This window comes from Mus musculus, chromosome 15 (assembly GCF_000001635.26).
Source record: "Mus musculus strain C57BL/6J chromosome 15, GRCm38.p6 C57BL/6J".
NCBI classification, from domain to species: Eukaryota; Metazoa; Chordata; class Mammalia; order Rodentia; family Muridae; genus Mus; species Mus musculus.
The window spans coordinates 55,771,074-55,798,258 of record NC_000081.6 but is presented as its reverse complement, the minus strand read 5'-3'; the positions used below and the strand labels follow the sequence as shown (position 1 = coordinate 55,798,258).

General features: G+C 39.9%; 1 protein-coding gene across 2 annotated transcripts in view; it reads left to right on the top strand.

The window, feature by feature from the left end:
• Window positions 1-27,185, top strand: part of Sntb1 (syntrophin, basic 1) — a 270,915-nt gene that overhangs the window by 109,044 nt on the left and 134,686 nt on the right. For both annotated transcript variants that reach the window (XM_006520671.4, NM_016667.3), the window contains one exon: window positions 6,009-6,225. In XM_006520671.4, the coding sequence (XP_006520734.1) occupies window positions 6,009-6,225 (217 nt within the window). The remainder of the gene's footprint in view (window positions 1-6,008; window positions 6,226-27,185) is intronic.

Below are 27,185 nucleotides of genomic sequence, written 5' to 3'. Positions count from 1 at the left end.
TGGGTGTTGGTCTTGGCTGAGCTAGGGGTCTCTTCTTCTCCGCCACTGCATAATACCAGGCTATCTGGCCTTGCAACTTTCTCCACTCCACCTTGCACTCATTTCTTTCTTTGGTTGGAACATTTGTCTGCCAGAGATATCAGGATTTATTTAGGAACTTTGTTGACACTCGTATGCAATACTAGTAAAATCCAGAGGTGCCAGCTGAACGGCTCTGGGGAGGCACATACACAAAGGGAAAGGGGAACTGTTAAGCCAACTCAATGGGTAAGGAAGAAATTGCACATGACTTCTATTCAGTTTGAGGTTGAAGCTGTCAGGTCTGGTCTTGTTTGACAAAACCAAGGCAAGATCTCTAGACCTTGTGGCTCTGCACATTTCCATATGGAAAATTCTTATTCTCAGCCAATTGATTCCCACTCTACTCTTCTGGTTCTACAGTTTATCCTTCATTTCTCTTAATTTTCTATTTTTGGTTGTGTACCTACCCTTTAGCATCTGATCTATCTTTCTGGTCCTATATTTCTTAATCTGTAGTCAACATTTAGCATCGTTTTTAAAAGATTGTGCTCCATTGTAATTTTTTAACGTTTTCATTTCTTATTGTGTGTATGTATGTACGTGCCTGTATAGAGGTAAATGTATGTGATTCCATGTATCTATGTAGGACAGAGTTATCGAATCACCCTGGAACTGGAGCTATAGACAGTATCCAGGCATGGACACTGGGAATGGAATGTAGGTGATCTGTAGAATGCACTTATCCACTGAGCCATCTTCTCTGTGTAATTCATTATTCACTATTTCCTCCTGATGTGTGTGTCTCTAATGTAGCTTTAATTTGTGGACTACTTATCTTGTTGCTACTATTGTTATATTATTACTATTATTATTATTATTATCATTATCAATTATAATACTAGACATCTTATTTGAATTTAACTAGTTAGGTCACTTCTTTAACTGTTCTCTGGAAAACTCTTTCAAACTTCTGTTTATTTTTCCACCCTCTTTTAAGTTTTAAGTACATATAGCTGTTGCTACCATCAATTGCTTATACTCGGGTATCTTGTTTCCTAGTGTGCCACATTTTCTTTGATTTTTTGAACCAGCTCATTGCCTTTGGAAACGGTCCTCAGCACTCTTTGCAGCCTAGGATGAAATTGTTTTCTTCCATAAAGAATAATCCTTTGATACTGTTGGGAAGCTAGAGACCTGTGCACTGTGGTACCTCCTTAAACCAGGCTTAAAATTTAACACAAATCTCCTTGTCACCTGCTCCTCCAAGCTTCCTCTCTTCTGGACTTTGAATATCTTCCAATCAGGATAATTCTGTATCATTCACAGGCTGCACAATCCTTTGTATGTAAAAATAAACTGATAAATGTTGGTGAATGAGCAAAAATTTAGATCATCATAGTTACTTATTACTGTATTCTCTCTGTCTTTATATTCTACTGGCTGGTTAAGAGCATCACTCTACATTAAATATTATTCCCAAGAAGGCAAACGTTCCTCAAGGCCTTGCTGTGCTATCTTTTCTATGTAAATTACTCTAATTATGTACCATATAAGAAGTGGGTACTTGGCAAGTATTTGCTTTTAGGCTAAGATTTTTATATGTTATCAGCTCTGCCCCACAAGTGGACTAAGCCACATATTTCTAGAATTTTTCATGCTTAAGCAGGATATTTAGAATATTGCTTGGATTATCAATGACGGTAATCCTTTGTGCCTTCAAAAATGTTAGGCCTATGTTTAATATATTTTTCTTTAGGCAGTTAAGTCTCATTTCCAGGAATTCTCTCTACAACTGGCCAGTGATTGGACCACTGTATTGCTCACTGATAATCATTATTGCTACTATCTAAAATAAAATCCAAACTTCTCAACTTTTGTGCATCTTTCATCTACGTGGCATAGCCAGATATCATGAAAGAGCATCTCTGGATAAACAAAGTAACGCTCTATCAATTGCTAGCCATGTGACCCCCTACATGACAAACTTCTAAGCATGAATGATTGATGTATATATGAACACTGACCTATGTGTTTGGTAGAAGTAGGAAAATCTTACAAAGGTTTTCTGAAAATGATAACTATATTTTTATATTTTATTGCCTATGGGCACATGGACTCAATGAAGGAATGGTAGCCTAGATATTTTTGTCTACAGACCCTGGATTCCCTAACAAATATAAAGTGAGTCCTTAAATAGTAATTGTGAAGATTAACTATAGGACAATGTGTAAGTAACCTGGTTCAATATTCTGCTCATGATTGAGTGCATTACAAATGTTTTTTCTTATCCTTCTTGCAAACCAACACCAAATTTTTCTCTGCTATGGAATTGTGATCAGAGTTACAAATCAGGGTGTGTTATATAAAAGGACAGTCATGATCCTTCTGTTTCTTAACATGATGTTCATGTTTTAAGGCTGAGTTCAAATGCCATTTACCCACATAGCATTCTTGAGTCTCCCTCTGAAGCCATCACTCTCATCTCCAGCCAGATTGAATGATTTGAATGATAAGAATCCATTCCAAAAACAAAAACAAAACAAAACAAAACAAAACAAAACAAAAACCTCTATCCCAACTGCTACCAGAATATCCTATATCCCAGTAAGTGTAATTCGACAACAAAGCCACACAATTTTACTGTCTGCAGAAATAGGGAAATGAGTCACTTTTTTATTTTTTAAATTAGCGTAATTAGGGTATTAAATACCATATAGACAAAGTCTATAGATTTAGTACATTCTTTAGCTCCATCATCTTCCCACCTTCTTGTGACCTCCAGTCCTCCCTTGTGACTCCTCCATCTTTTTTTCTCTTCTGTATTCCATGTGAGCCTTCTCCTAGACACCCCCATCCTCCATCAGCACTCTTTTCTGACATTTTCCCATCATCTTCCTGGAATTTTTAAAACTTTATCCACATTTACACTCATACACATGTACCTGCACGCACACATACACACTCACAAACACACACACACACACACACACACCACATATACAAAGCCCACACGATTTATGGAAGAGTAAAAATACAATGTTTTTAAAGAGTCCCATTCTTTCCAACTTTGTGTAGCTAAAGTCAGTCTCTATGGGGCTTCTACACTTGTTATGAGCCATGCCTGTGCTCCTCTTTAAACAGATTACTCAGTAATAACACATTTCTTAAAATGATCTGTTTGTGAGTCACCTCTCCCCTCCTATGACTTTAATCTCTGCTGACAGGTTTGCTGGGAGGACTGAGCTGTGGATTCCTAGTAAATACTGGATTCGTGCCTACAGGTTCTTTTCTAAGTTCTCTTACTCCTATTATAAAACTTGGCTCTCTCTTCTCCATGCCATGGCTTCTGTACTTCTTCAGTAGGATTTCCTAGAGGCACTGATCCTGTGGGAGGTCAGGCAGCAACTTTGTAGCCTCCCAGGCTTTGCCACCTCTATTACACAGCTTTGTGGAGCAAGGAAATGGTGACATTCTGTATTCAGCCAATTCACAGCAGCTATGATACAGGCCAAGGATCCAGATTCAGTACCAAAAGCATTTAATAGAGTCATCTTCATGTTATAACACTAATAGAGTCATCTTCATGTTATAACACTTGAGTATGGAAACTATGCATTACTTTCTGTAGCCTCCCTAACCTGGTTTCAGTCTTACACCATGGAAGCATCAGCTTCTGAAATGACTTATTCAAGCCATCCCAGAGATTTTGTTCATTTTAATCCACTGTCATTGGTAATGACCTCAGCTATGATCTCTGCCTGTTATGCAATAGAGAACCAGAGTGGAAAGCTCATAGAGAGGACATAAAACCTCGTATTGCATGTTCCTGAAATCTTGGTCGCCCTGCCAACTCAAAAAATATCTAAGGAATAAGGCAAACATGAGAAAAAGCAGAACTTCTGTATGTTCTACTCAGACTTGTTACCCTTTATAATCTTTAAAAAGTAATATATATAAATGTAGTTAAACATAAAGTACACAAAAAAGATAGTAAATGGATAGCAAAAGCCTATTTCTATCTTGCTGGCTTTTCATTCTATTCTCTGGTACAAACTCCTTTCAATATTTTCTAGAATTTGTACTAAAAATAACTGAAGATATATAAATATAGATAGTATATATATACACACACACATATATATATGTATATGATGTATATGTATGTATATATACATGTAGATATACATATATTTATACATACACACATATATATGTATGTATACTTATGCATATACATATAGAGAGATAAATGCATACATGTCTATATATATATTCATATGCATATATAAGAAGTATATAATCACAAATTTACATATACTTCTAGGGTTGTTTTAGTGTTGATTTTTGGTTGTTGAGACAGTGTTTACCTGTGTGTAGCCCTGATTGTCTTGGAACTTGCTTTATAGACCAGACTGGCCTCAAACTCAAAGATCCACCTGCCTCTATTTCCCAAGTGCTGTGATTAAGGCATATGCCTCCATACCCATCCTATATTTGTGATTTTTATACACAAAGATATTGCACTGTCTGCTTTATGTTTTCCTTAACCATCAATCTTCCAAGTCTTGCTCCATCAACATGTGCATATCTACCTCATTGCAATGCCTATAGAGATTATGATATATTTAACCTCTCAATTTTCTAACTCTTAGCCTTGAGAAATAATGGCTCTACTACTACAGATTTTGCAACTAGAATATAGATGTTTGTATTCATTTCTTTGTATACATGATTTCAGCACCACTGAAGTTGAAAAGTCTACCCTTGCTTCTGCGCATAATAACACGATCCTGGGCAATGATGTAGCTGCTAGAATCTGTATGTGTGCATTAAATCATAGTCTTTCAGCCTGGGTTACATTTCACATCATCTGCGCACTTGTTTTCAGTCTTCCACAATATGATTTATAATCAGAAAAGATAGACAGTGTCACAGATGGAAAAAAAAGATACCTGCAATGCTCATCTGCTGGACATTGTAATAGCAAGTTCTAAGATTGACATTGATATGGAATTTAAATAATAGGATAATTGGGTTGAAAGAAGCAAAAAGCCTGAATCTTGTTCAGAATGTAACAGGCTTTGTGCTAACAGTATGCCCAGTGCAAGTTTCTTTCAGAGGCAGAGATTTTTCCAAAAATATAACCTTCTATTCTCTTGAAATTTTCATATGAGTACAGTGTATTTACATTATCTACTTCCCATTCTCTTCCCTTTCTGACTCTTCTGTGTCCTTTCAACTACCTTCTTTCAAATTCATGACCGTGCTCAACTTCATGGCACATACATTCACTCAAAATCTACTGAATCCCATTAGTATTGCTTGTATGTACATGTGTTCAGGGCTGACCACTAAGATTGGGAAAACAATTGGGGGCCCATCTCAAGAGAGAACTAATTATCCATCCTTCAGCAACCATGACCGCCTATAGCTCTTCATCTAGGAGTTGAGCCCTTGTTAAATATTGCTCCATCCATATTGGTATGTTAACTGGTGTGGTCTTGTGAAGACACCTATATTGTTGAGAGTTCATGGGTGCAGTTGTTCTGTCCGGTATAGGGGACACTAGCTAGCTGATGCTGTTTTGGTCTTGTGCCTCTTACAATATTACAGACCTTCTTTGTTGCATGAGCCTTAAATGTAGTGTTGTAGGTGTTCCAGTTGGGGATGGACACTCACCTATTCTCTGCATTTGGGCAAGCTGCAGATCTCTGTAACTGCCTTCTGCTGAAAAGAGAATTTTCTTTGATGAAGGATGAGAACGGCACTACTCTATGGGTACTAAGATAAACATTTTATCTCATTCTTGCCTGGGTTTACAGAACCAGACTTGTGTTCCCTCCTATTGAGTGAGCCTTGAGTCCAATTAGACAGCTGTTGACCACAATATATAAGTGTCATTTATACATTGTATGCTGTACCACATATTGGTATTCCTAAAAAGTGGTATTCCTAAAAGTGTTTCTTGTCTTCTTTTTTCTTTATAGTGAAGTATATGAGAGAAGCCACACCTTACGTGAAGAAAGGGTCCCCGGTGTCTGAGATTGGATGGGAAACACCTCCACCTGAGTCTCCAAGATTAGGGGGTGGCTCTGCAGAGCCTCTGTCATCCCAGTCCTTCTCCTTCCATAGAGACCGGAAAAGCATCCCCCTCAAGATGTGTTATGTCACCCGGAACATGACCTTGGCTGACCCTGAAAACAGGTAACGGGGGAAACTTTCCTAGCCTCTGAGGTTATGACAGAATTTGCTGGGTTGTGCTTGTGTCTGAAAAGACTCCATGGATCTCATGAATAGAATGAAAGGTCCTCCCACCCTCCACGCCTGAGGAAGATGCATATTGAAAGACAGAGATTATATTCCAGCCAGTTTCCCTCTGAGGGTCAGATGGCAGAAGGCCTAAAGCTCTTCTCTCCCATAGGAGGGCAAGAAGTGGCATCAATCTGAGACTGCTGTGCAGTTTCCCTAAATCCATGAGTGATTCTGCATGCCGCAAGGTAGACATTCCACCTAATTCAGGACAATCTGCAGTACAGTAAAAGCGAAGCAGAAGTTATGGTCTCATTTCATTCCAAAATGATTTGATTGTAGGAAAAGGTACCAAGGAAGAGAATTAAGAAGAGAAGAGGGAGAAGGAAAGAAAGGCTGAGGAACCAAGCCAGCAAATGGGGACTCTTGGTGACCTTTGCATCCGCATTAAAGTGCTAAAAATAGAAGCAGCTCTACTGGTCCTTATTTACCACATGTGTGGGACAGCTGCAACTCCCACGAATGGGAAGGATTTGGCTAGGGTCACAGTTGCTGATGGGAAAAAGCCAAAGTGATTGGGGCAGGGAGAAAACTGACTCTTTGCTTCCAAACTCCATGTGGGTCTTAGTTCTCGTCCCAGTGAATCCACGCTAAGGATGCCATTTGGGCCCTTCTGGCTCCAACCACCTGTCACATCCCTCTGCACTCCTCCCCAGCACCCATCCTAGTGACCTCATACCAATACAAGGATGGGCTGCTTAGAAGAGAGAGCCAGCAGCAGCAGCAGCAGTGAGAGAGGAATCAAGCCAGGTGGAATGATGAGGTAGTCCTCCCACGATGATCTCCCTCCTCCCTGTTCTGCTTTGTCCCTCCTCTTTTTCCACTGATTCCCTGGGCCTGCAGTTTATTTCTTGACTGCTCAGAATTTTCTCCTCCCTGGGGTCCTCCCCTCTTAATCAAATAACCCCTTTCTCTCAAGAATCTAATGTCAAGTGTCAGATCTAATAAATTCACAATCTGCAGTATGTTCCTCTTGTACTAGGTTGTATGTTAACTCATTTAGTCGGGCAATTGCAAAGTCATAGCTTACAGAGGCACTCAACTCATACATGTTCCTTTTCATAGTCTGTGTAATAGTCTAACTACCATTTAAATAAATCTGAATTAGTTGTCGTATTGAATATTGTGACATTTCACATTTAAAAAATAATGTTTTTCATTTCTTTAAAAAAAAACAAAAACAAAAACAAAAACAAAAACAAAAACAAAAAACAAGTAGCTACTACAGGCAGGGGTTTAAGTAACAGGAGCCCAGGAGTGGTAAATCCTTTGACAAGGGGATGAACGTACTTTCTCATTCATGTTGTTCATAATTAGAGACTTCACAGAATTCCATGCCTGGTCCTCATATTACCTGCTTAATACCTGACTTCTTCATACTCGGTAGTCCTCCTAACAGTTGACGTGTTATTGTTGCACTAATTCTACAAGTTAAAAAAAAAAAAAAAAAAAAAAAAAGGCCGGGCAGTGGTGGCGCACGCCTTTAATCCCAGCACTCAGGAGGCAGAGGCAGGCAGATTTCTGAGTTCAAGGCTTCAAGGCCAGCCAGAACTAAACAGAGAAACCCTATCTTGAAAAGAAAAAGAAAAGAAAGAAAAAAAAACAAAAAAAAAAACAAAAAAAGGAAGATAGAGAAATTTCCAGAAACATCCTAGAAGTTATTAATATCTTGGAAAACAAAAGTTCATGAATGTTTTTTTTTCTGCTGTTCTTTCTAACAAAAGACTTATATGTTATAACATTTATGACCTATAAACAACACGGGGTCAATCAATTATCAGAGTGTTTTGAGAAACCTCTGGCTTTAATAATACTGGGATTTCCATTATGTGTATCTACATAGACAGTGGGATGGATTTTTAAAGCTTAATGCCACTGCTGTCTAAGTCTACCGCTGATGAGTTATCTACAGAGCGTCCTGGGTGGGAGTTGCAGAGCCTGTTCTGCTAGGATATGAGAAACAACAGGGCAGAATTAAAAGCAAAGATCCAGCTGAGACAGATGGGTTCTGAGGAGACATCAAGTCCAGATAGGTCCCGAACTACTGCTACCAAGTAGATGAGGGTAGAACTTGCCCCCAGTAAAGGAAAAAAAAAAAAAAAGAAAGAAAACCAAAATAGGAAACAAATACTTTATAGAATTGCATTTGCCTGCTGGGAAAAATATAGCATTGCCAATCAGACAGATAATGTAGCCAAATCACAGTTCTGCCTAGTACAAGAAACACTCCAAACACAAACTGATTTCAGCTGTGAAAGACACAGCACCTGTCAGGAGCCCCCAAAACCAATGCAAAGGAGCAGCAACTGAAAGCACCAATTTCTTTTTTTTTAATTTTTTTATTGGTTATTTTATTTATTAACATTTCAAATACTATCCTTCTTACCGGTTTCCCCTCTGAAAACCCCCTATCGCACCCCTCCTCCTCCCTGATTCTATGAGGGTGCTCCCCTACCCACCCATTCACTCCCATATCACTGCCCTAGCAGTCCCCTATGTGGGGTCATGAACCCTTCACAGGACCAAGCCCCCACCACCACCATTGATGCCAAATAAGGCTATCCTCTGCTACATGCAGCTGGAGCCATCCTCCATGTATATTCTTTGGTTGGTGGTTTAGTCCCTGGGAGCTCTGGGAAGGTTCTGGTTGGTTGCTATTGTTCCTCCTATGGGGCTGCAAACCCCTTCAGGTCCTTCAGTTCTTCCCCTAACTCCTCCATTGCAATTTCAATCTTGATATATGACAAGGTAAAGATGCAGGCCACAGAACACAAAACAGAACCAAGAAGGGCTGATTTATGCTGAAGACCAAAATTCACAAGAAGTATTAGATAGATTTAAACACAAACCAAATAATAATTCAGCAGTAACTTGTATAGCAGAAGCTATAGAAAGTTGAGGAAACAGAAGCATGGTACAGGAATTTAATCCAAGTCACTCTCAGTCCAAGATGGGTCACTTGGAAGGCAAAAGATGAATAAGGATATAGATTTAAATAGTATAAGAAGTGGCTCCCAGATGCATAATAAAATTCGTACCTGGCTATTGGAAAATGAACTTTATACTTAAAGGCAAAGTTTACAACCATAACACCTAGACCCTTCCAATCTCATTTGATCTCAAATACACACAGAACATGCATACAGTTAGGCAAAGAGTGTACATCAAAGAGAATGTAATAGGTCCCATACACTAGAAATAGTAGAGACAATGTCCTCTGGCAGTAGCAGGTTAAAACCAGAAAATTAATAATAAAATCAAACCTAAAATACCTTTCTTTTTGAGTTTTGTAAAACACCCTCTATAAGCAATCTTGGGACCACTGAAGAAATACACAGTAAACTTCTAGCCCATCTTTAAATGATAACAATGTAAACTGGCACACAGTGTTAATATAAAAAAGAGGAAAGCACCCACCCTCACCTACTGCTGCACAAGGTGAGGGAGGGGGTGGAACACCTAGCCCGGGCAGCACAGTAGGGCTGGCCCTGGTGTCTGGGATGGGTAAGCCAGCCCTGAGATTCTGAGCAGGAGAGTTAGTCCTGATAGTGTGGATGCAGGAGAGCAGGTGGGCTGACCAACTTAGCTTGCACTCAGGCCCAGATCCAGGCCTCTGAGTTGGTCCAGCCCATCATCTACCCCAACTAGAACTTGTAAGAGGGCTGGTCTCAGTCCCACAGGTCCTGAAAATCTGAAGCTACGGGATCTCCATAACATAGGGCAACAACAGGATATCTGAGAGGTATCACTTATGATTGGGTATTGATGGTGTAGCAGAAGCCAGAGGCCTTGAACCAGACCAATGACTCATCACAATGATCATTCAGGACTAAAGCTGTTCGGGCAAAGGGATGTAGTGTGGGACACATTGAGACACTCACTGCAGGTTCCACACTAAGAAGGATGTTTGTTTGTTTGTTTGTTTGTTTGTTTGTGTTTAGGGGCGGTTATTTTTAATTTTTGTTTTGTTTTGGGAAGAAAGGTTGCAAGGACAGTGGTTGAATACAAAGAGATGAAGAGATGATCGGGATTGGAGTGCATGATGTGACATTCATAAAAAAGGGAAAAAAGGAAAGGAGAGAAAGGGATCAGAAAGTGTGTACTGTGTGTGTCTAGCCACAGTCATAGTGAAATGAAGTCTTAGTTCTGCCACATCTTCATCAATTTAAGCAAGAACTCATCGTGGGATGCAATTAACCATCTTCTACATAGTCTATCTCCACATTGCAAGCTTTGCTGAGGATTGGGTGTAAAAACAAACAGAAGCCTTGGCTGATACCAAACCAGTTTCTGAATCATTACCTCCTTTGTCTCCAACCTCAACACCTGGAGGAACAGTTCACTGGGATACTGTCAGCCGGGAGTTAATGGGTCCACGGGTGCCAGAACATGAAAACGGAGTGACAAATGCCACAGCATCTTAGGGGCTTGATGCCCTCAGTGGGGGGACACACAGTTGCTCACAGTTTACATTAAAACCTTTAATGCTCAATTTCTCAAACAGAAACAGCCACAGAACAGCAGGCAACATCGCTGTTCTTTCTGTGGAAAAGGTCACTCAGCAGGTACCAAATCCACAAGCATTTCACTAATAGTGGCCACCGGTGAGGACATCCTTCTTCCAAATGCTACCTCTTCACATATCCCCTACTTTTCATCCTTAATTCTTGGCCTCCACACCCATTGTCCTCATCCTGGGCCACATCTTCCGCCCACCAGAGTGTCTGGAGCCATGTCCTTTCTGGTGCTTTTTTTTTTTTCAGATTGTAACGTCTCCAGTCTCTCATCCTCCTAGTCAATGGAAAAAGAAACCCAGCGTTTTACCATTTGCTCAAATAGGCCCCCACTCCTCTGCATAATAATGTCTATCCTCTTTAGTATTGAGGGGGAAAGCCCCCAGTAAGCTGTGTGTCTGTTTTAATTGCTCAGCACTGGTCCCTAATTTCTAGCCTTTATGCTTCAGCTATCCTTAGGCAGTTTGCATAGCCCAGCAGTCACCTGCCTGTCATCTTCCCAAAGGCCCTTATTTAAGCCCAGCAGAAGCAACCCCTCTGGGACATGGCTTTCTTGTGATACACTTTCCTTGCCACTCTGGCTGTTATTGCAACCTTCTTAAAGACTGACAACTTTTTCTGTGCACCTACCTAGTTCCCAAGCTATATAGTTCTTGAAATCGGATATGTTCCACGTTTTCATTCCATTACCCCAGCTCTTAGGAACATTGTTTAGTACAAAGTAGCTATTTGAGTATATTTTCACTAATATATGATAAACAGCATACTTATCTGTCCATTTTGGGCATTCTTCAATTTTTTCTTTTGAAGAAATCTTCCTGCTACAGCTTTGAACATGAGAAAATAGATTAAAGCAACATTCTAACCCCATACATAGAAAATTCAGTAAAACTAGGAAAGCACATTAGCCATCCTGGTAGTGAGTGTTAGTAGCTGTACCAGCGCAGGCAGGATATGAGGCATTAGTCACTACCTTGCATACTACACAACAGAGTCTAGTGTATATTTCATGGGTAAAGTACAAATACGTAATCCTGTCTTGATAAACAGTATGCTTACCTATGCCCAGGGCACAGGTAAGAAGCTCACCAAGATGCTGTGTATGATTCAAATGGAAATGTGTACTTGGCACAGTGACTCAGAGTGGTGGGATCTGGTAAGTCCTGTGACACCCTTGGATTTATTTTCACAAAACACCCTCAGTGCTGTCACCATAAGTCAGAAGCTAAACTTCAGCCACAGAAAGTCAGAAAGTTGATTTAAAGGCCTGTAGGAATGGATCCATCTCTAAAAGGTTGACTCGTATTAACCTAATAGCCAGAGTCCACTTAAGAGATCAATGAAGTTGTCAACCAAACAGACTTGCTTGCAAGGGAGGACCCAATGTGCTTTTACTGTGGATGGGCCACATTGGTACCCAAAGGCACATCTAAGCAGAATACTAAAACACCATGTTACTCTACCATGGTGACTTACAAGGCAACCTAAGCATACAATTTCTCTAGGTGGACAAGCTACATGACAAATTCAAGCACCACAATAGTTATTTGGTGAACATGCAACCAATGTAAAATGGAATAATGCATCTGCAGTGCTTCAAATAAGAAATATGGAGCTGGCCTTTCCAGCATGGGGAGAGCCTTTCCAAGATGGCCATTATGTAGGGTTTTCCCTTGCCTGCCAACTCCCTCTCTTCTAGGCTGTATATAAATAACCTGCAGCTTCCCGTGGAGTTCACTGTCCTTTCATGACTAATTAAACTTCTTTATTTCACATGGTTCCCCTCCCCCCCCCCAGGAGAGTCAGAACAGAGCAGAATAAGAATTCATTTACCAAATTTCATCACTTTCTAGTCCTGGTTCTCTGAGGCTGCTCTTGTATCAGTTGGTTCTCTTAGAGTCTTGCATTATTCCAAGTACGATACTTTACATATTTATAGACAAATAGGGTTTTAGTGACTGCCAACAGAAAAATAAACATTTTATTAGCTGAAATTTATTTCCTTCTTACCCCATACCTTACATAGAACTCCCAACCATGCTCATTAAACTTTGAATACTGTTGACAATTTCCCTTCTTAATTGCATCCAGAATGAAGATTCATGAGGTACTTACAACTGCCATTTCTCCTCAAGACGACTTCTCTACTGAGAGGCTTGCCAAATACTATTTGCTTCTTTTTCCTCCTCCCCCTCTCCCCCTCCCCCCTCCCCCCTCCCTCCTCCCCCTCCCCCCTCCCCCCTCCCCCTCCTCCCCTTCCTTCTTCTTCTTCTTGATTAGACACTTAATGGTTGCTTCATAATGGAATCTGGTGCTCAGAGATCATGATGTACATTGCAATTGAAAAACAAAAGGAAAATGTAAGCAATGTATAGCTGTACTATATGAAGTGGACACATTTCAAGTAACTAAGATGGAGGACTAAGTGAAATACATGCTCTATCACAGGGGAAAAACACAATTTGAAATCAGAAATTTTATCTCAATGTCGTTTGCTTATTCTCTTAATAAAGAACTCTCTGTGTTCCCAGGTTCTTGATCTGCTGTAAGTGAATATTTGTACACTGTCCAAAGTCTTAGGTTGAAACCTAATCTTCCATTCAGCAGTATTAAAAGGTGAGGATGTAGTGTAATCAACTACAAATGGGACAGACATATCCCTACTTCTCCCTGATATATAGGGACCATCAGGAAAGAGCAGGGGTAGAGGGGATAGGTGGTTAAGAAGAAGGGAACTCCAGAGTGAAATGGTGTCTTCTGGATATGACAGGATTGTTGTAATCATAGCAACAATGGGTTCCTGCACAAGTCGTGTATGAGCTAAAGCCATTCCAGTATGGAAGAGGAAGGAGATCATGATCCCCAGCCCCCCAAGGAATCATTGACAGTTGGCAGCTTTGGGAGTAAAGTATTGGTTTTCTTTAAAGGTGCAGTTGGCTATGCTCCAGTGGTTGAGTTCATACCATGAGTATGTAAGCAGCACATTGTGGGTAGCACAATTAAGACTCAGTGAGTTCTGAAACAAAAAAGGCACAAAACTTGGAATGGGTGGGGAGGGTCAGAGTGTATCTGAGAGGAATAAAGGAGAAGAGTGCGGAGGGGATATAATCAAAATACAATTTATGTATTTTGTATCTCAATTAATAAAACATTATATTAAAAGTGGAGGTGGGAACTTAGTAAAACAGTTAGGTTTAAGGTCAGTCCCTCATGGCTAGGACTAGGGTTCTTCAAAAAGGAATTTAGAGAGCTTAGGTACCCCTCTAGCATGTAAAGACAGACAATCATTGTCATCTATGATGAGCAGGCCTTTCACTAGATATTAAGTTTACTGGTGTCTTGATTCTAGCCTTCTAGTCTCTAAAGGTGAATAATTTCTCTCTGAGGGTGACTAATTTCTCTTCTTTCTAAGTTACTCTAAGGCCTTTCGTTAGAACAGTTTGAACAGATTAATACAAAAATTGGTGCTGAGGAGTGATGTGTTTCTCAACAAATATTTCACAATGTAGAAGTTAGAGAATATGTAGAGGTTAGAAAATTCCTGATATGTTGCTCTGAAAGGATAGCTGGGATGAGGACTCAGAAGGAAAGAAGATTGAAAGAAACCCTCAGTTTTAAAAATAACATGAACCAGATGTTGGTGGTGACACAGGCAGTAAAGGCCTCAAACAAAATGGTATCCGATCGTAAAGGAGCCGGCTTTGTTACTCAGTGTCAAGGCACAGGCTTGAGTTGTGCCTAGGTTCTTTGGTTTTATAGAAGTGTTGTAAGTGGTGAACTAGAATATTGGATAGGAGAAATACCCAAACAACTTGCTAAAGGATGTGTTATAGCTTTCTTTTGACTGCTTAGAATAAAATGCAAGAAAAAAAAAAAACAAATTAAGGATGACATTCATTACCAAAGGAAAACGTAACAAATATTTTGAGAATTCTCAGCATAGATGTGTTGTAAGGTTGAAAAAGAATACAAAGGGCATGGCCAAGTGGGCATGGCCAAGTGAACCTTTGGTAAGGAGGCTAGTGTAGATTGATAAAAGCCAGACACTACTCAATTAGACAGATATAGGATGGCCTTGGAGGCATTTATGGGCTCTTTGGAGCTGTCTTACTCTTTGTGGGCCTAGAATACCTAGGCCTTGAGAACAGAACAATTACAAAGCTCTTTTCCATCCATGATGCCCAGTGCTCCTGATTGTCCCAGATGATGCACAAGCTACTATGGTACTGCATCCACACTGGTGCTTAAGCTATGAGTGCATGGCTACCTCCACCTGCATCCCAAAGGATGCATTGTAAGGTTCTAGGACCCAAGTCGTAGGGCAAGACCATTGCAGCAAACTGTCCTACTAAGACAATTCTCAATGAGGCCACAAAATCAGATGGTAGAGATTAAAGACCAGTATTCTCACTAGCATGCAACTCCAGCCTTGGAGAGCTACAGGCAAGTGACTTCAACCCATAAGACTTTGCATCTGCACCATTTGAGGAAAGCCATGGGAGACAGAGTCACCTGAAGACTAGAGACCCAAACCCCAACTGACTATATGAGAAAAGGAGAAACCTGAGTCAAAGATTATTCTGAAAACATATGATATACTGTTATTGTGCTAGGATTGGATTTGAGTAGAACCTGTTCTTGCTGTTTTCCTTATCAGTTCTCTTTTCTGGATAGGGATGTCTAGCCTAAGCCTGATCTGCTGCTGCGTTTTGCAGTTCTGCAGTTTTCAAGAAGCCTATTCACTCTCACTGTGACGTAACGGCACATACTAGCCATTATCTATGAAGGGCAGATACACACTGCATACCACATCAGTGAGAGGCTTGAGCTTAGACTCCCCCAAGTCCAGAACTGTCAGTATTAAAGTTCTGATATTTTTAACTCCCCAGCCTAATATATTTTATCTGTCAGTATAAACAGAGATGTTTTCTGTAAACTATGGCTCAACATTATCGCCATGTATAGTGGTGTGTGAGTAGCAGGTAACTTAATGACTACAACCTCTAATTCCTACAAGGACAATGAAGTTATAATGTAGATTTCAGTCCAAAATGTCTTCATTACTGAGTGCAGGTAAAGCAAAGAAGTTCTGTTATGTTGTTGCTGTTGTTTTGATTTTATTTCTTCATCTTTACTCAGAGATCAGAGAACTTTCCCAGTCATGTCCCCAAGCTGTTAAGCAGAGATTTATTTCCTAAGAAAACATTCTTTAGCAGACTTTTTTTAAGCAGACAGTTTTTAAGACTGCTGAGATTGCTGGCTTTTTTTTTTTTTTTTGCAAGGACCTGTGTTGTAATTTCTCAACTCTTAGTCTCCTAAGAACTTAAGTATTATCTATGTGTCAGTTCCAAGTTCGCAGCTAGGCTCGGTAGCACAGGCGTGTAATCTTAGCCCAAGGGAGAGGATCACAATTGCAAGGCCTGCCTGAGCTACAGAATGAGTTCGAGGCTAACCTTAGCAGCTTAAATGAGACCCTGTCTCAAAATAGAAAGCTTAAAAAGAAGACCTAGGGACATGGCTCAGTAGTAAATTGCTTGCCCTCATATCTATGAGGTCCTCAGCTTGATCCCCAGTACAAAGAAGAAAATTAAATCCCAAGTCCTCAATCTACTCTTTCCTCCCACCCGCTGCTATCCACTGTCAAACCCATGCCACATGCTAAGAGATGCCTGTAGTCATCTTAAGTGTTCAGCATCTTTGTTTTCAATCCTCTGGCCCCTGTATGACACCTGTCAGTTTTCCTCTTTCTGCAAGATTAGAATTGATTTAAAACCCAAATATTTATTTCTTAATATGCTTCAGTTACAGGTCTGAGTATTAATAACAATGGGGTCTCTGTTATCTGTGCAGAAGCTGGTTGGTTCAGGCTCTAGGGCTAGACTCTTCCTGAAGCACACGAGTGGGATTCCTTGTACCATGAATAAGAGTCAATGCTGCCTTTCTAGTTTAACTTTTTTTCTTGTTTTGTTTATTTGACCTATTCCAACTTGTTCTTTTTCTTACCTTATTTAATTTAACTTAATTTTATTCCATTACTATTCCTACGATGCCTCTCTGTTTTCTAACCAGAGACAGAAGGTATGAGGAGATAGGTGGGAGGGGACGTGATGAGGAACTGGGAGGAGTGGGGGGACGGGAAATCAGAGTTGGAATACATTGTGTGAAAGAGAAATCTATATATTTTTGATTTTCTTCTTTTTTTTTTGTTGTTTTTCTTGTTGTTGTTTTCAAGACAGGGTTTCTCTGTGTAGCCCTGGTTATCCTGGACTTGCTTTATAGACCAGGCCGCCCTTGAACTCAGAAAGGTCCACCTGCCTCTGCCTCCCAAGTGCTGAGATTAAAGGAAGGTATCACCAGGGCCAGCAAGGAATATATTTTTAATAAAGGAAAAAAATTCAATGGTCTAATTTTTCAACTGCAGCTTTTTAAAAAAAGTTAAATATTTAACACTTAAAACTAAAATTAATTCATGCATGTCCCCAGTCGCAGCTATAAAAGAAGCCGAGGCAGGAGATTATCTGTGTTCAGGAACTGGAGACCAGCCTGGATGAAACAGCAAGATGTAAGGAGATGTAACTTCAAATTCACCAGCATTTTTTTTTTGGAAAGTAACATATTTGATCTAAAATTATGTACTTTTCTCTACCACCAAAGCTACTATTCTAGTAATGCATATTCATCTATCTATGTATCTGCCTATCATCTATCATATGCCTGTCTACCAAATTGCTTGTCATTTAGACAAAGCCAAGTGAAATATTTTGTTGCTGGAGAAAAGAAAGGGAGTATTTAACAAGTGCAAGTGTGGCTGTATTTATATGAAAATAAAATGATAGGGAAAGAACAGAGAGTAATAGATGAAAGAATCTGGCATTGATCTCTAGTCTCTACACATATGAACATACATACATACATACATACATACATACACATATAGGTGCATACTCACAAAAACACCTATGCACACAAATACCACATACATATGAAAATGATAATAATCAAGGCAGATAGTTTAAAAGAAAGTGGAAATCAGGTTTATTGCTCAGTAGTAGTTATTCATCATTGAGTTTATATAGCCTGTCTGAAGGCCTGTTTGGCAATTCACATCTGAAATCCCAGGAACTTGTTCTCATTATTAAGTTGGTAATGTCTGCCAGTCTGTTTGTCAATCACCTCTCTCCACATCTCCTGCTGGAAAGATGTTGGAATGCCTCGTTTTCTGGGTGATTCTCCACTGCTCTGTTACATTTGTTCGGACTTAGTTTTCTGCACTTCTTTTCAGTAGCCTTTGTTTACATTTCGGCTATCAGAGCGTGGCTCTTTCAGCTGTCTGATGTTCCCTGCTCATCGAATTTTCTTCTTGTTTTTGTGAATGTCACATTTTCCGTTAGCTCCGCGAGACTGTTAATTAGCTGATTTTTACTGTGCTCTTTGCTCTTTCCTCTGCTGGCTGATTGCTTTAGAAGCATCTTCATCCTCCCTGCTGGAGGCTTCCCTCAACTGTCTGTTGGCCCCTTGTTATCTGGTCTTTATTTAGATAGAGACTAAGAAGCCTATTAAAGCCTGTGTCAGTAGGCAGTTGTAGACTTATTGCTGGGCAAGCTTCCCATATGAGCAGGCTACCTCTGATTCTGAAGTGTGTGTTTAGAAGCTTTTGCTGGCTCTATTCACTTAGGCTGGAATCATTCGCCTACTCTTCCTTTGGTGTGGATGGGCAATGGAAAGTGGGAAAATACCCGGCTGTGATTTTTTTTTCTAAAAGTCCCAACGTATAACATATAGAGTGCTCTGAGGACTCTTGTTTTGAGCCCTATTCATCTCTAGAGGTTCTGTGTCATGTAGCTCCAACAGCTGCCTCCTAGCTGACATCTTCTCTGTGCCCCTTCATGTTATAATTCCCTGTGTCCTTTCTCTACTCTACAAAATCCATCAACTCATTCATTGTTGCCAGTCTTTCCAATGCATGTTGAAAAGGTGTCCCTCTCCTTCTCCTTTGAGTTTAGACCTAGTTTGCTGGGCCCTTGGGAAGAAACGGTTAACATGAATGACCAAGCCACACAGTGATTTGCTTAACCAGGATCTTTGCATAATTTACGACTTTGTATACAGCAAGCACACAAAAGGTTTGTTTTAATGAGCCCAGAAGACTTTTCTTTGCCCTGCTATTTTTAAGAAAATCTATTTCCTTCATAAATAAACTTAATCATCTACACTAATTATCCAGTGAGGTATGAATTAGTAAGGCTTCTGTAACAACATAGCACTGAGAGAGAGAGGGGGAGGAGAGAGAGAGAGAGAGAGAGAGAGAGAGAGAAGAAATCTCTGGTTTGCATTAAGAAAGTATTTAGAGGTCTCATCAAGCAAGATTCCATGATTCATGGATATACGGGTCTACAGGTCCACATGAGTTCATCTTAGCTCATTCTTGTACAGTAAGTAACATTCCAAGAAATTTTAAGTTTCTCCTTTTGTGAGAGCTTTTGGAGAGTTTGAACTTGACCTTCTGGGTGTAGAGGAGTTTTGCTAATGTTGACTCTCAAAATACAGGTCTTGTTCTTTTGCTCTTGATCCATTAATTGAACTCCATTTGGTTTGCAAATAACTGCCCTGGGATTTTCCAGCCGCGATAATGATGGCTCTGAAAATAACCCCAGACTTATCATGCAGACACCCTCTATTCAAGCAGGTATCCCCTGTGCGAGCGACTCAACAGTACGATGGGAATTCACATAGAGACCCTGTTCTTCCTTTCCATATGTGCGGAATTTTTTTTCCTGAGTGGGGAAAGGAGTTGGGACACACATTACTGTGGCTATTCCTGCTTGATGGTGTAAAGTGTGTGCCTCCTTTGTTCTTAAACGATGCTTGAATGTGAATTTTGATACTGTTGGTTCATTGAATTTGTGTTTCCTTGTTTCATTTTGTTTGAGTTTAGTTTTGGTGATAGAATCTCATGACGTTGCCTGGCAGGCCCAGAATTTTCAATATTCTTGCTGTAGCTTCCTTTCTGTGTGCCAAGATGACATGCATATGTCACCATACCCAGCCTTGTCTGTCTCTCAAGTCTCAACTCTTAAGTAGCTTTGTTTATTTAAATTCTACTCTGTATGCCATGGTTTGCTTTTACATTTGTTCAATATCTAACAGTAGCACGAGAAACCACTCGTTGAATACAAAAGGATGGTCGAGAAACTATCAGTCTCAATGCTAGGATACAAGTTTCATCCTTGAAGAATTCACAGACAGCACTTAACATGGGGGCATTCTTGTTTCCTGAGCATCGTCTTTGTAGATGAACCTTATCCCACTGTGACTCGGCAGCACAAGTAATATTTACTTGAATAGCCACACATAAAGAACCAACACATACGCAGATCTTAGCAGCCCCAGGAAGCTGTTACCACCCCAGGCTTAGGAGGCAATAGAGATGAGTAGCTCTGGAACTGGGAGAGTCCCAGCTCAGATGACAGACAGGCCACTGCTCCAACATTTCTCTTCTGCTTTCACATCTTCCCATTAATGCTTCCAATGGAAGCTAGAGTCCAGGAAGCCAACATAGCATCACTTAATACGTAGAATTTGGGATCTTGGAACACAGAGCAAGTCAAACTAAGAATCTAGAGCCAAAACCAGACAACAACAAAAAATTAATTATAAGAACATAGTGTGTTTAGAATGAGACCATGTCTCAATAATGAATGGTATTGAATTTCATCTCTTTGATGTCAGGTCTGACGTATACAAATCAAGGCATGAGAACATGCTAATAACCCAAACTCTGACTTCAATGGAGAAGTCACTTTGGATAGCCCCAAATCATATGTATAGATTCTTGTTTAATAGTAAGTCACACCCCATTGTAGAGTTCCATAAAGAATTTTTTTTAAAGAAGGATGTGGTGGAACATGTCTGTAATCTCAGAACTTGGCAGAAAGATCAGAAGTCCAATGTTCACTGCCAGCCTCAAACTATGTAGTGAATTCCAGGCTGACCTGGGCTAAATGAGACTGTTTGTTTGTTTGTTTGTTTGTTTGTTTGTTTGTTTGTTTGTTTTTGAGACAAGATTCCTCTATGTAGCCCTGCCTCTCCTGGAACTTGCTTTGTAGACCAAACTGGCCTCAAACTCATAGACATCTGCCTGCCTCTGCCTCCCAAGTGTTAGGATTAAAGGCATGGGCTACCATGCCCAGCTAGAAACCCATTTTAACAATAACAAAATGATTCATTTTAACTACTATGATGCATGGAAGATAAGACAGTTTATTTGGGGCAAATTGGAAGCTATAGGAATCTAATATATCAGGAAGTGGTCAGTGTCACAAAGCTCTAAATAGGATTTGAGCGGAATACTATACTGTCCAGGGAAAGTGTAAGAGGTTTAAAGGGAACTTCTTCCAATGTGGCAAAGCCATGGGTTGCAGAAGACACAGTTAAGAAGGCTGCTGTCACCATATCAAGCTTGCTTTGGTAGTGAAATATCTACTATGAAAAGGTACTGCCTAAACAGAGAGAGAGGGAAGGAGGTACATATCAACAATGCTTATGCATCAGGAGGAACCAGATGTCCCACAAAACCTTAATACTAATTCACTTTCCTCTAAAATGACAAATTACTCACCGTCCCTTCTGTGTGACCTTTCACTCCCAGTGTGAGGTGCTCTCTTTGTCCATCTGGACTCTCGAAGTCTCTGTTAGGAAACACATAAGCAATGCCAAGCACTGCAACTTGGTCTCATTGCTGCCGTATTAGGAAACATTCGGACCACAGGAAAATGTTTCCATGTTTCCTGGAAACGAGACACCAGATCCAGAAATTGAAGCTCACAGAGCTATTTTCTCAAGCCCTCTAACAATATATATATATATATATTTGTTTCTTTATGTATTGTACAGTCATGAAAAGATGATTAACTTTCAGGCCAGGCCAGACTAGGTCTGAGAACTTGCTTTTCCATTTATTATCATAGTGACTTTTAACAATTCACTTCTTGGATTGTTTTAAGGGTCGGTGATGCTCTATGCATGTACAATAGTTAAAGGAAATAACCTGACGTTCGCCTAGCCCATGGCATACAGTAAACACTTAGCAACTTGAGCTATTTTCTCAAGCCCTCTAACAATATATATATATATATATATATATATATATATATATTTGTTTCTTTATGTATTGTACAGTCATGAAAAGATGATTAACTTTGTATTGTTTCCCTCTTCTTAGGAAAAAAAAACTATATGGCCTTACTCAGAATATCAGAAGATACTTGTAGTGTTATGAAGAAATGTTAGGAAATTTTTAGTCTCTGCTAAGTGTTGGATAGCCTATTTTGTTTGTTTGCTTGTTTTAGTTTGGTTTGGTTCTTTGTTTATTTGGTTTTGTTTTTCATTTCTTTTAAATAAATTGACAGTTATAAAGCACTGCTTCAGTCAATGAACACCACATCATGACTTTATACATTTCTGTCTGATCTTATATCTATAAAGCTGACACTCTGAAGAATAGAGTCAGTTTGAAAATAGCATCTTTAATTTCTCCAGGAAGCACAGATGTAGGCTTTTAATTACTACAGAGATGTAGGATCCTACCCAGGCTACATACAGTCTTACAGAAATACCCCCAATAAATTCTGAAGCTACAGTTTTCCCACATTACTGTCATATATGCGGGAAATAAAATTATTATAGCAAGCAGGACGGCTGAGCCAGAGTGGAAAATTGAACCTAGATATTCCCTGTTGATCCCAGAAGAGTCCCACAGTCCTGCTGGCTTCCAGGGTTTTCAGGCCTGCTGTGGTTGTTCCTGGGTACAGAGCTGTCAGATGTCCGTGTGCAACCGGCAACACTGAACATGTCCTTTGATCATTTTTATCTTCTGTTACAGATGTCCACCTTTTCTTTCTGTGTCGTTATGGGTGGGTGACTATACTATTTTGAGTCATGGGCTTATAGGTTTTGAATCCAAGGAATAGAAAAAAGCTAACTGGAATCAACCTGCATTAATCTACATGAAGTCATCAAAGACATGAAATATTATTAAAACCTGTGTCTATAACAGCTAAGAGTCACTGCTTATTAGCTGCCTTGCAACTTCTGTGTTGTAGAGAAGATGTGGTTTGAAAACAGAAACACATAAGTTTGTGCTGCAGTTCTTTGTGGTTATCAAATAATAAATAAATAAATAAATAAATAAATAAATAAATAGCAGTAAAGATTTTATATCCTTAAGCTCAAATTATCCCTCTTCATGGACATCATGCTAACTGACAGAGATTTTGTGATCATTCACTAGCACAGAATAAACATTTCTGTCCCATCATGACCAAGTCATCAGCACTGTCATGTATGTGCTAAGAGTTCAATCAAGTTATTGAATATTTACTAAGAAACACCGAAGCCCTAACAGTGTGGCAGATGACCACTTCCCCTCCCTTTCCCTCACTTTATAAGGTTTTAATGTAAGCCTTAAACTGGTACAGTCGTTCTAGTGAACCAGTGTGGCCCAAAGGTACCAGAGGATGGACCACTAGGCCCTTTCACACTTAGAATATATAAAAGGTGTAATTTGCTATGGAGCAAAAGCAACCTTAGTTGCTTTTGGAGGCTGTTACTGTTTATAACTGAGAGTCTTTCCCTCTGGGTTTTGAGAGATCATCTTTGTTTAAAAAGAACCCCTTCCTCTGTCTGTAGCAAATAGAGAAGTAACTATAATATAACCACAGTCTGCCACAGCTAAAACACTGAAAGGCGCCTGTGTGTTTGCAGCATCTCTTCGGCCTTCCTAAAAAATATACTTGTATTTGAAGACAAGACCACTAATTATTTTATTAAATTTTAAGTTAGCATATAAAGTGATGAATTTTTATAGCATTGTTCAGTGTGTGTGTGTGTATGTGTGTGTATGTGTGTGTGGTGTGTGTGGTGTGTGTGGTGTGTGTGTGTGTGTGTGTGTGTGTGTGTGTGTGTGTTGTCTTTATAGTTTGCTCTTGTGCATTTATTTCCCTAGTTCCTTGTTGCCCTCATTCTGGTCTCTTTCCTCCCCTGGACTAATTCTCTAAGAGTCATTAATCTTTAGTAAGGAAAGAAAATAAGGAAATGTTTTGAGTTCCTGATTCCTTCTGCCATTTCTACCGTATTTTTTTATCTGAATTGTCTTCCATTATAATAATTATCAGGCTTCTTTAAAAAAAAAAACTCATCAATGCAGTATTGATGTGAAAACCACATGAGATAATGGTTGCTAAAGTTCCCTATAACTTATAAGAATGCAAATAAAAAACATAACTTATTTCAAATGCTTTTGCATGGTCACTTTATCTCTGGGGACCACATAACCACCCAGTAAAATGCATTCTTCTGGGTTTCACACAGCAATAGCATCCATAAATAGCTATGATTATCTGTCCATTACTTGAAAGTGACTGGACCCACCAACATCCCATCATGGATGAAGAGAACTATGGGGTCCTGTTTCTCCCTGAGGAGCTATTACAATTAATAGTGTCTGGAGGGAAGGAAAGCATCTGATCAGGCATGTAGACACTGATAAGTTGCCCATGGGATAATGACGAACCTCATCTAAGCAACCCTAACCAAACCCAACATTGGAAAGGAAGAGACAGGAAAGCAGAAAGGGGTTTGTTTAGTGAGAGTGACAAAAGAGGGTAATAGGGGGATAGGATCAAAATTTAGTATACCTATCCATCTATGAATTTGCCAAAATGATTTTAAAATAATAACTAAAAAAGATAAAATTTCAAAGCCTAATGCTTTTCAGAAAAAAAAAAGTCATTATAAGTTTCTCCAACTGGAGTCTTAACGTATCATCTCCCTGTAGCTGTTCCCATGCTATGGGCTAGGCTTGCCTTGTTCATTTGATTGGCATCTGTGTTTCTCACAAGCTCTGCCGGTATTGGAGCTTTGTGTGTCTTTATCATGCCATGCTTTCAGCATCCATCCCACTACCTGGTTTAGAGGAGACACTGAATCTCCTCTCTGGAAGAATGGACTGATGATGGTCAAGAGAACCCAAGGAAGACCCAAACAATCCCCATGAGCCTCTCAACCTTTGCTCAGCATTCCTGCCAGCTCATGCTGCCATGGGCAATGCAAAACTGATGCTGTCCACCTCTGCACCTGTGATCTTTGCATCCAGTGCTTTATATATTCCCCCAAAAGAGTCCAGATCTGTCCCCAGGTGGAAAATTCTTCTTTATAGTGCTTGCCATGGTCATCTTATTAGTTTGGAAAAACTACAAGGTACCATTAGGAGGGGAAAATATCTCCTAACTATGACCATGGCACAACATGCTCAATTTTATTTTCCAAGGGAATAAGAATTGACTTTATGTAGCAGAAGATGGCCTAGTCGGCCATCATTGGGAAGAGAGGTCGCTTAGTCTAGCAAACTTTATATGCCTCAATACAGGGGAAAGCCAGGGCCAAGAAGTGGGAGTGAGTGGGTAGGGGATCAGGGTGGGGCGGGGGGGGGTAATAGGGGACTTTTGGGATAGCATTTGAAATGTAAATGAAGAAAATATCTAATAAAAAATTTAAAAAAGAATTGACTTTATTGGCATCATTGTAAATAATGTTAGACATGTCCTTCTTCTTTGCATGTGGGTATTGGGGTGAGTTCTTATTGTAAGTTACATTTGCAGCTCTCCAGCTTGAAATAGCTTCTCCTGAAGATCTTTATACTATAGTCAAGAAAGGCTGATGGGAAGGAGAAGTTAGAGTAGGATTGGCCATGGGTTCTTTCTCTTTAAAGAGTCTCTGGAGCCCACCGGTTATAGTGATGCTAAAGAACTCTGGCTACACACATACCGAGATTCTAAAAGAGTTAGTGCTCTCTTGCCTAGCTGTCCTTACCCTAGAGCTATGGAAAAGATCCAGATGCTGCTAGAGATGTCATCTTAGGTGATCGTGATGGTGTGAAAGAAAATGGCCCCTATAAGCCCTTATGAAATGGTACTATTAGGAGGTGTGGCACTGGGGTACATATAGCTTTGTTGGACTAGGAAGTTAGCTGTAAGTTTCAGAAGTTTAAGCCAGTACACTTCCTGCTGCCTCCAGATCCAGATGTAGATCAGCTTTTCCTCCAGCCCCATGTCTGCCTGCACACTACCATGCTTCCTGCCAGGATGATGGACAGAACCCCTGAAACTGTAAGCCAGCCCCACTTAAGTGTTTTCCTTTATAAGAGATGCCTTGGCCATGGTGTCTCTTCATAGGAACAAAACCCTAAGACAGTGATTAGGTGGAGAACAGAGATGCAATGGTTTTCCCTTCCTTTTACTCCAGCTCTCTCTGGTACTTCCTATTGACAGATGCGATACAACTTAGTTGCCACACGTAATTATCTTTCCCATGGTACTGAAAAGAGCCAAAAAAAAGTGTGAGGAATGGACTTATAGGCAAATAGACCAAGCCTAAGCCCATGGACTCATTTGGTTTTCTTCTGTCTCTAGTTCTCATCACCCAATGAATGTTCAGTAAATACTACATTAAATGGAAGGAATGGCTCACATTGTTCTTATAGGAAATTTCTAAGTTAAGGTTGCTATTGCTATGATAGAACACCAGGACCAAAAGCAAATTGGGGAGGAAAGGATTTATTTGGCTTACACTTGCACATTGTAATGCATTCTTGAAGTAAGTTAGGGGGAAAAACTGAACCAGGGTAGAAGCTGGAGATAAGGGATTCCATATGGGGGGAGGGTGCTGCTTACTGACTTAGTCATCATGATTTGCTCAGCCTGCTTTTTTATAGAACCCATAATGATCTGGACACTCCCACATCAGTCACTAATTAAGAAAATGTCTTATACACTCACCTATATCCTGATCTTATAGAGGCATTTTCTCAGTTGTCTTTATTTTCTCTCAGATGACTCTAGCTTGTGTCACGTTGACATAAAACTAACCAGAAAAAGAAACAAGTCATTGTACCTATTTCAATATATCTCTGGGCACATGGTCAAGATATGTGGGTTCCCTGTTCTTACCTTTGCTGTCTATGGGAGCTCTGCCATTCTTTGGAGCTTTATTCCCACCACAAGAACTTTACAATCAGTGTCTTCAGCTTCCTTGGCCCTCAAGACTTATGCTTGGAATCATTCCCCTGAGTAACATCTTCAGTTTCACTTTTTTTCCCATAGGATTTGTTTGTTGTTTTGATGAAGTTAAAGGAACTGATGGTCTTTGTCGCATGTAAACTATGTGTGGCCTTAGAATATCACCTCAAAATGTCTAGTGATTTATTTTTCAATAGAAATTGTATTACTCTTCACATCATCATGACAAAATATCTGACAGAAGTGTCATAGAGGGGGCAAGGTCTGT